At 42.6% G+C, this 10,343-nt stretch overlaps 1 protein-coding gene across 4 annotated transcripts in view; it reads left to right on the forward strand.

Moving 5' to 3' along the window:
- Positions 1 to 10,073, forward strand: part of DPP8 (dipeptidyl peptidase 8) — a 58,031-nt gene extending 47,958 nt beyond the window's left edge. For all 4 annotated transcript variants that reach the window (XM_075535905.1, XM_075535909.1, XM_075535908.1 and 1 more), the window contains exons 18-21: positions 844 to 996; positions 2,208 to 2,350; positions 3,061 to 3,172; positions 6,111 to 10,073. In XM_075535905.1, coding sequence (XP_075392020.1) covers positions 844 to 996; positions 2,208 to 2,350; positions 3,061 to 3,172; positions 6,111 to 6,233 — 531 coding nt within the window. In that variant the 3' untranslated portion in view covers positions 6,234 to 10,073. The remainder of the gene's footprint in view (positions 1 to 843; positions 997 to 2,207; positions 2,351 to 3,060; positions 3,173 to 6,110) is intronic.
- The last annotated feature ends 270 nt before the right edge of the window (positions 10,074 to 10,343 follow it).

The following is a 10,343-nucleotide window of genomic DNA, read 5'->3' on the forward strand; positions in this document are numbered from 1 at the left end:
AAGAGAGAAACCAACTGGTTTTAGTGCCTTCCTTGTGACAAGCCTCTTTCTCTCTACAGGAAGCTTTAAGTGCTACCTTTTAGAGATGCCCCATGTCCCTTCTGCTGCTTTGGGAAATGATGAGAATCCGATGTTCCTTTTGCACAGTAAGGCAGCTACTGTGTTTGCCAGTGTATTGGACATGCTGAGTAAGACATGGGGAATTTCTCCCACAGCCACTTCTTTGATCTTATGTTGTATTCTCATGTAAGTGTTTTGGTTTTGGTTTTGCTGGTGGCTCAGAAGTAAGATTGTGTGCACTGGCCGGCTCAGTAATACAGACGGGGTAGCGGTTTAGGACTAGGGACTTAATAAGACTTGAAGAAAGCCGTCTGTCCCCTTCCAGAGGCCGTGTGAGCGGCACAAAGAGCGCCGGTTCAAGCAGAGACCCCTCTGCTTTGCAATAGGAGGGGTTCAGTAAGTAACCCAGTTCAGGGCTTGTCTCTTACCCTCTGGGTCCTGAAGGCTTGTTGCAAGGAAGATGCTGGCCTCTTAGCAGACAACAGAACAAATGGAAATGACTGCAGCAAGGGGCGGTTTGGGTAGGAGTAGAAAGGAGCTTTATGACTGAGGTGACTCAGTCCTAGCTAAAGACAGGCTAGCAGTGGGAGATGAAGGGCCTGTCTCTAAATAGGTTTTAAAAGTCTTCTTTCAGGTAGAATTGCAATTGATAAATACATTTCCATCTAAACAACCTACAGGTCCCTTTAGTAAAATAAATATTTTAGCTTTATAAGCACTTTTATAACGAGGTTTTTATTGATCCGAATCAGCCAATGAAAACCCTTGCCTATGTTTGAACAGGGCCAGATAGAAATTGATGATCAAGTGGAAGGACTCCAGTATCTGGCTTCTCGCTATGACTTCATCGACTTGGACCGCGTGGGCATTCATGGCTGGTCCTACGGGGGCTACCTCTCCCTGATGGCCTTGATGCAGAGGGCAGACATCTTCAGGGTACGTGCTTCCCAAGGGTGGGTCGTTTTGCAACCAGCACAGAATTCTCTGCAAATTGGGAGCCGTGAGAAAAAGCTTGACTTCTGAAGGTTTTAAAGGATTGGCAATATTAATGAAGTTAAGACTTAGGTGTTCTGTAGAATAGCTATGTGTGGGCCTTCAAAGAGTTTATGGGAAAAATCCATTATTTTAACTGCATTTTCATAAACTTCTGTGAAGTGTGTGTAAGTACACAGATATACATTTGTTTTCAACTAAGTGACCAGTTGGTTCTTTGTAGACACATGCCAAAGTATGTGAGAGTCCTAATTAGTAAAAGGATGCATACATATTTTGATTGTAGTGTAACTACATGTTGTTTGAACGTTGAACTGCAGGCTCTGAGAACAGCAGAGTCCTGCCTGCCGTGTACATGACTCTCCTCAGCAGTAGCCCAATGCAGGCTTGTCTCTGACCATCTGTGTTGAATGAATAAGTTATTCACTATATAAGAGATGGTTATAATTATGTAAATAAATTCTTAGAAAAATATACTAGCCAAAAATATATGAGGATGCTAGCAGTTGTCAAGAGAGTGAGAATTATGAGTACTGTTGTTTTTAAGAATTAAAATGATAGGCTTTTTGTATTTGTGTGCATATTCAAATAACCTTTATAGTAACCAGAAAATGAATTGTATAAACTGTCCTGATTTTCCTAGACTTGCAGCTGTTGAGAAAGTCATGAGAATATTTCAATAGAAACCTGTGTGGAGCTCTAAGCTGAGGCAGGCTCTCCGCGCTTACAGTGTGTTCTTCATAGATTCTGTCCCGCCATCAGAGGCGTAGGGGGAGTTTCCTGTCCTGTGTAAAGCTCGTGCCCCTCACGCCTTTTCCCCAGGAGCAGGAGTGAGTGAGTCTACACCGAGCCATTTACAGGCTCGCCTTCAGCCTCCCCGTAACGAAAAGGCCCTCCCTCGTGCGTCAGCTAGCCCAGGTTAAGTGTGCGGGTTGCTGCATGTCGAATGTGAAGCTGACTGGTGCACAAGTATCAAGTTCTTCACCTTGACTTGCACTTCACTTTGACTTGCCAAGTGCCCTGAGACCATAGATGCCCCAGTTGTGGGGCTAGACTAAAGATAATTTTAGCTTGTAAATGTGCAATTTCTAAGTTCTTATTGCCAGGCGCCCTTTTCTGGGATCACACTTGACTGTCACTGTTGTGTTCCGCAGGTTGCTATTGCCGGGGCCCCTGTCACTCTGTGGATCTTCTATGATACAGGATACACGGAACGTTACATGGGCCACCCTGACCAGAATGAACAGGGCTACTACTTAGGATCGGTAGCCATGCAAGCAGAAAAGTTCCCTTCCGAGTAAGTTCTAGCCTTCAAATCAAGATTATAATTTTATAATTGTATTTTTTTTATTATCCTGAATAGTAATGAAGCCAAAAGCCAAACTCAGTGCCACTGAGTGCAGTCCTCCTCCTAGCAACCATATCAAACAGAGAAGAACTGCCAGGAAGTTGGTCTGATTCCATCTTTCCAGAAGCAGTGTGCCACATCGCTCCTCCTCGGAGCAGTTGCTGTGCTCAGACGACTGGTCTTTGCTTAGCAATGGAGTTCTCAACCGCTGCACCACCAGGGCTCCGCCAAAGTCTTAGAAGAGCAGGGTTAATATTTTGTAGGATACTAGAAGAGCCTGGTTCTTTCTCAAAGCTACCATATACTTATTTATCGATTTATTTATACATCAGTTCATGTAATTTGCTTTTATAAATGTATTTAAAGCAATTGCTTTAGGATGGAAACATTGTATTTATTTTGAAACTAGTGTTATATTAGAAAGTGTTTATGTCTTTCTAGCGATGTAGTATTATTGATGGGTGCTAGTTCTCGACACATTCTTTTTTTTTAATCTTCATTAGGTATAGAATCTGGTTGCAATTTTGTTGAATCCTTATTCTAACTTTAAAGTATAAGGAAATTACCATAGTTGCTTCCGTGAGATTAGTTTAAATGAATTGAGAGCTTTCCCCTAAGACGCTATGTTGTCTAACCCTCTGATCTTTCCGTTTCTCCAGACCAAACCGTTTACTCCTCTTGCATGGGTTCTTGGATGAGAATGTCCATTTTGCACACACCAGTATATTGCTGAGCTTTTTGGTGAGGGCTGGAAAGCCATATGATTTGCAGGTGAGGCATTGTACATTTTCTAGTTAAAGTTGTAACTAATGACTAATGACTTTGAAATCAAGTAAACAATGAGAGTTTTAAAAAGGAAAACAACTGCCATGGAGTCAATGCTGACCTTATGAAAGAAAGCCCAATTTTGAATTCTGACTGCTTTCTAACAGACATAGTCATGCCCGCTGTCCAGCCAGTGACTGCTGTCGGTTGGTAAGCTCAGAAAGATGGCAGGGGTGAGTTACTCACTGTCCGCCTTTGCTCTTCTCCTTTTCCTCTGAAGGGTAAGAAAACGCCGCCTGAGTTGACTGTTAATTCAGTGTTGCTGGCACCTCATTGACGTGTCACACCGTTGGGCGCCTCGAGCGCGTGGGGAGGAGTTGCGCGGCCAGTGGTAGGGCGTGTTTTTTGTCCGGCACTCATCTTGCCCCCCACGTCGCCCTCCTCAAGGGGCCGTCCATCCAATAGCGCCTCTGTCGGTTCACCTGCCCTGGATTTCACATACAGAAAAACATTAAGAAGAAAAACTGACAACAGTAACAAAGTCAAGCACATTTGAAAACCTCAGAAAAACAGAAAACGTTCAAAATTAGAACAAATGTGAATGGATCACTAGAGCGCTCAAACCTTAACCTGCTTCACCGATGCGCTCTTCTCCTCCAGGGCTTCCAGGCCTGGCTACATAGTCTTTCTTTCTTTCTTTGTTTTTAATTATGTATTGGCCTTGGAGCCGAAATCAGCTATTGCCCCTCTCCATTGATCCATTGCTTTAAAAGAGTTTTTTTGAGACCTGACTGGGAAGTTCCCCTCTGTTCTATTCTACACCTTGCTTAGTTGATGCTCCCTGAAGAAATGAAAACTATTTCTTTTTCATATTTCAGGTGACATGCATTGGTAAAGCTCTGAAATATTTGTCTACAACACTAGTTCTCAAGCTTTTTAGAGTCCCTTTATAGCCTTAAAATTATTGGGGATCCCAAAGAGTTTTGTTATTGTGGGCTATCAGTTCTTAACACGTTAGATAGTAACAAGCAATGTCAGTATTTGTTAACTCATTCACACATAATCATGAACCTCTATGTTAATACAAATGGCATTGTGTTAACAGCTTTTGCAAATTCTTTTACTGTCTGGATTAATAAAGAAGACATGTGAGGGGGGAATAGGGAGCTGATCGCATTGATGACTGTATCACCCACTGGATGGGGTCGAACAACAGAATTGTATGTGAGTGGATGTGTAGGAGTGTGTGAGATGTGGCTATGTATATATACACACACATGTACACAGACTGTATATGCTCGAGTTTAAGCCCACCTGAGTATCAGCCGAGGCACCTAATTTTACCACAAAACTGCATTAAAAATGTGCTGGAAAATTCGGCTTACACATGAGTATATATGGTATGTGTATAATAGGGGGAGGGAATAGAATAAGGATTCTTGGGGGGTGTGATATGGGGGAGGGAGTGGATAAAGGGGAGCTGATTTCAAACAGTTTAAGAAGAAAGAGAATGTTTTGAAACTGGTAGCAATTGCACACTACTGCTTGATGTGATTAACTATGGGATGTTAGAACATCTGTAAGAACTCCCATTAAAATGATTTTTAAATTTTCTTAAAAAGAAGAAGACACTTGAATCTTTTATCTTCTACATTCAGTCTGCTGTGCCGGGTTCCTTGGCTAATGTATGTAAGGAAATACACTCAAGCTTAGCAGCTGTGAGGATGAAGCAGGACCTGGTGGGGTTCGTTCTGTGATACATGGAGTGACTATGAGTTGGACTTAGCTCCGTGGCATCTGACAACAGATTGAAGACAGATGGATACAATGAAATGCCAGCGTCAACGGCCTTCCTGCTGTCACTTCAAGATCATTGGGAAAGCAAGGGGCCTTGCCGCATTTCAGGATCCTTCCGAAGAGCAGGAGAGCTCTCTAGAGCTTTTCCACAGCAGCTCTCCAAGAGCTTTGTGAAAAGCAGCAGCACACTATTACTCGCTTTCATCTCCAGCCACCCTTCTCTGCCTGGGGACTCTGAAGTCCCACACGAAGGCACAGAGCCAGGGGAGCTTTCATTTGGACCGTCCTCGACAGAAATACCAGCGACTTTCATTGTTTGTGGGCTTCAGCGATCCTTTTATGTGTGTGTTTACCTTGAACAAGTACTATTTTCCAAGATTCTCTCCTGAAGTACATGTAAGCAAAGACTCTCTTCAACTACTAGATTAGATGGCACTAAAGTTTATAAAAAAAATAAAGTATATCTGATTATATTTTTAAAAAGAAAAGAAAATGCAGCCTCACAGATTATGTAGTTAAGACAGGAATATTTTAACCTTTTCAGATTATTATAACTATTCTTCACTACTAAACCAAAACTTGTCAATTGGTAGTTTTGTAAAGGTTAATTATGGTCTGGGACCTGAAGGTGTATCAGTAAACATTTTATACTCTGTTACATTGAAATCCTTGGCTCGCCACTTCAAATGAATCTTTCACCCATATGCCAGCCATCTGGATTTGTCTTCTAAATATTGGCTTATTTCATGTACTGTTACAAATAGAGCCAACAAGCGCATGAAAAGATGCTCGACATGATTAGACATTGGGGGGCCTCACTCACCATTTCTTTTTTATCAGTGCAAATGCAAACACAATGAGTAAAAGTCCATAATGTCTTAGTGTTGTTCAAAAGTGACATTGACCTCACACGTCCCTTGGAAGTGTTTCCTGGGACCCCAGACGTCTGAAGACTACACCGAGAGGAAATCCTCTGTCTGCCGAATGGTGCGTAGGGCATGCTGCGGAGAGGAGAGGACCCTTTACAGGAGACGTATGTGTGCGAGACATTGCATATTTTAATCATGTTAAATACCTCTGGGAAGCATGGCAAGATCAATTACTAAACTCTTACGTTTTGTGTTTTGTTTATGTCGTTGTTCATCAGATCTACCCTCAGGAAAGACACAGCATAAGAGTTCCTGAATCCGGAGAACATTATGAACTGCATCTTTTGCACTATCTGCAAGAGAACCTTGGATCACGGATTGCTGCTCTGAAAGTGATATAATTGTGACCTGTGTATGACACCATCTACTGGCTGCTTAACCAGGCAAGGGCAAACCAATCGCAAACATAGAACTGATCATCGCATTTCGGTACCTGCCACATAACATCTACTTCTAAAAGTAAATCCGGTGCCACGCAGGTGCCTGCAGCTTGTGGATAGTCATCTGATAGCACACACACACACACACACACACACTTTTGAATGGCATATATTTCTAAGGAACCCAGTAATACCATGAGAATTAATGAAAGAAATGTCATATTTATACCACATATCCGTACTACCCTACTTTCACTTTGAAAAGCATTATAAACCTCATGGATTTAGTTAGTGTATTTTTACAATATATTTCTGCGTTTGTTAAAATATGACATTAGTGATTGGTTTGGATCAGTTCCAGAATCTCTGACTAGTTACAGATTTGATAGCACTTAAATGTAATTGATGCTTATGCTTCATTGCCTGGGTTGTATCCAGCATGTTATGAGCTAATCACTAGTAAACCTAAGACTTAACCAGTCATGAATGATTTTCACGGATAACTTAGTGGCCTCCTAAAAACACTCACTTTGGTTCATTCAAGCTCTGACCAGTTTTTAGCCAATTTAAACTGTATCCTGTAGAAACGGCTCTCATACTTCTCTTTGACAGTGGGTTTTCCTTTCGCATAAAGGCGAATAACTATGTAGCATGGATTTCATTTGTCTTATGATATTGATAATTACTGACAGAAATTTTAATCAGATGATTGGAGCTTAAATACCTGCAGGCATCCCCCCCCCCCACCCCCCGCATAGTGAAAGGGGAAAAAAAGTCCACACTTGTTCTTCAGAAAATGTAGTGATGCCCATTTCTGTTTGGTCTTCCTCATTGCAGTGTTCCATAGTTTTAGGAAGGGGAGAGGCAGGGGTGAGGGAGACCCCAGGGTGTGGAGCTCGGTGGAGAGGAGGAGATAGTTAAGAAATAAGCAGAGGTATTTACAGATACTAATGACAAAGCTTTGGGTTTTAGGAAATCACTCTCTTACCAACAGCTCCAGACAGGTTTTAATCCAGGGGCGGAGAAGTTCCTTAGAGTTACTTTTATTCAAATATTGTAGGGTTTCTTTCTTCTTAATTTCAAAACTTTCCAAGTTTAAACTTGATAATTTTTTAATTATTTTAGCGAAAAAGAGCTATTTAGGTATAATGAGCTTACAAGAAAAAGGCATCCAGCAGATGTGTTTAACATAAGCGGATCCCCAGCCAGTCTAGCTCTTTTTGAGTAGTGAAAGCCTGCGAACCGTTTCCATGAAGGTCCACGACATGGCCCTGGGCTGCTCTGGCACCTGTTTGGCTTTCTGCTGGTGCCCACTGGGATTTGTCTTCTTGAGTGTGGGGTACTGCCTAGGTCATGTTGGAGCCGGTGGCAAAGAAGGCATCTCTGGGCTGGATTCGCGCATCTCAAGACTGTGTTGGGAAAGTTGTTACTTGTCCTTTTCAACAACCGTCCATGAAAAACCACCCTGCTCTCACCTGGCACTGCAGGGAGAGTCCATTAGCTACACCAAGAGCACAGCTGCCGCTGGTCAGCAAGGAGACTGTGCGTGGGTGGATTGCACCGCTGAGGGCCAGGTGGGAGGTGGGAGAAGTCCAGACATGTCAGGGTGACCTGGTGGCTCTAACCTTGGAAAGGGACTGGGTTATTCTGTTTGTGTATTTATACTGTATCATAGATACCATGGTCTCCCTTATTATCTGTATATATATATATATATTGATTTTCATGTTTGATATTTTCCCCCATATCAAGATTTGTTTATATTTTTTTCAATGTTAAATTAAATTGATTTGGGTGACATTTTTCCCCAAGAAAGTCTTTTCCCCTGCAATTTTAAGTATGTCCCTTACTACCAAGGGTGGCCTTTGCTTTTTTGGGCTATGTGGCTTCTAAGGATTTATTCTTATACCATGCACAAAGTAGAAGTGTTACACAGTGGGTTTCAGACAGTGTTCAGTTACACTATCTTGCTCATCGAGACTGGGTACTATCATCTCTCATTTTCCCAAACAGCCCCTGGAAAGTTTCACATGCTCTTGAAATCATAAGTGTTTGCTTTTTGCATCTTGCCTTCCCCTTTTCTCCCATCACTTCTCCTTCCTCTATCACAAGGAATGCCTCTGAAGCCTCTGTCATTTAAATGGCCCTCTTTAAAATCCCTGGCTGGATTCACTTGCAGAAAGATGGGACTAAATCTGCTCTAAGGACAGATATTGAAAACATTTCAGTCAATTCAAGTGGCCAGTAAAACAAACAACTTTCCCAACTAAAATGTAAAAGTGTGAAAGTAGCAACAGTTTTGATGAGAGCCAGCAAGCAGGAGGCTGGCCATGAGACGTGTTTTTGCTAGCTTGATAAATCTGTGCCCTTGAGCAGCCATACACACATACAGCTACTTGAGCATTATGGAACCGAGGCACCCGAAATCCAAGACTCATCTAGGATACTTTGCTTAAAAGAACTGGAAAATCGTGAATCTCATTCTTAGTATTTTGGATCCTCTTGATTGGGTGGGGACTAGAAATCTGCATGGTTAACATGGCCTAGGTGTTTCTAAATCAAGTCCTCCATGGACTACTTACATCAAAACTCTTGGATAGGGCGTGGAGTTAAGACCACAATAGGTGATTTTACCCTGGCCTGATAGACAAACTCCAAAAACGGTGATTAAGAAAGCTGCTTCCATGTGTTACCTCATGGCTCTTTTCCTGCCAAAAGAAAGAGGTAGAGTTGACTTTGGGGATAGAGGTTTTTTCCTCTGTGCCGTTCCTGGCTCTTCCAAACCCTCCTACAAATGATGACGACGTCAGTGCGGGGCATTACCCTTTCACAGCCGGGAGAGTGGCTAGTGCAAATAAGCCTCCTCCTCTTGTTTCAGTCCTCACAGGAAGTCTGCCCGCTACTTTGTAGCACTGGCCCCTCTGCCTCCTATAGCATAAATCTCACTGCTAGAGAAGCAGACTATTTCCAACCTGGAATAAATCTTTGCTATCACAGGAGGAAGCTGCCTACTGGAGAGAGTAGGGGGGAATGCTCACTTGGCAAGAGACTGCCCAGGTTCCCTGGGTCATGGTAGTTAAGTGATACGTAGAAAGAGCAAGATTTGAAATATGTATCAATATGTTCCTAGAAAGCATTTTGAAAGTAACTGCATAAAACAGTTAAATACCATGCTAATTAATGAAGCAGTACTTCAGATTGGCATATGACTTTCTGAAGATGATTAAAGTAGTTAACACTGACTGTGTCTTCCTTGATGTCGTGGGTGATTTGGGGATTGGAGTGTGGAGTAGAATGCTTGAGTAAGCCTCCAAGCCCTGTCTACGGGTAGCCCAAGTGAAAAAGAGAGAGGCATGACCTTGTCTCAACTAGTATCCAGTGGTTGTCCATTTCCCACAGAGAGAACAAGAAAACTTCCCCACCCAGCCTCGCTAGGACACCTTGCAGCTTGAAGTGTGTCAATGTGTTCAGGCAAGGTGCTGGCTCGTGCTTCCTGGAGATATGGCTAGGTAATCATTTCAGAAGAAAAGTCATCATTTTTGGCTTGCTTGCCTTTTAAATACCCCAAACACAAATTTTTGTGGTCGTCTGCACAATTGGAGTTCGGGTCTGTCATTTTTGGAACGTAAAGTGCCTGCTGTTTTAAGCATTGACCTGTATGAAAAAGAACTGCATGTGTCCGGTAAGCGTGTGGGCTTTCTCATTGCAGCTACATGCCTTCTAATCATGTAAAGTGAAACACCCCTTTTGTTGCATTTTATTACAGGTTCTTTGTTGCAATAAAGATGCTGCTAAAATGAATTGAATTACAAATGTTCCTTCACCGCTTCCCCCATGTGAACAATTGTGGAGTGAGGAGCACACATGAACAAACTGATGTGCTTGCAGGGAAGAAGGGAGATTGCAGGGACACTACGGGGGTTAAAAGTATACACTAACAAAAATTCATTTAGTCCCAAAGAACTGCCTTGTGTATATAAAGGGGTCCCAACAAGCAGCAGGCTGCTAGTGCAAGGGCAGGTAGCGCGAGCTTGGTGCCAACAATCAGCAGACCCTCTCAGCAGCAGGCTG

This window comes from Tenrec ecaudatus, chromosome 17 (assembly GCF_050624435.1).
Source record: "Tenrec ecaudatus isolate mTenEca1 chromosome 17, mTenEca1.hap1, whole genome shotgun sequence".
In the NCBI taxonomy this organism is placed as follows: Eukaryota; Metazoa; Chordata; class Mammalia; order Afrosoricida; family Tenrecidae; genus Tenrec; species Tenrec ecaudatus.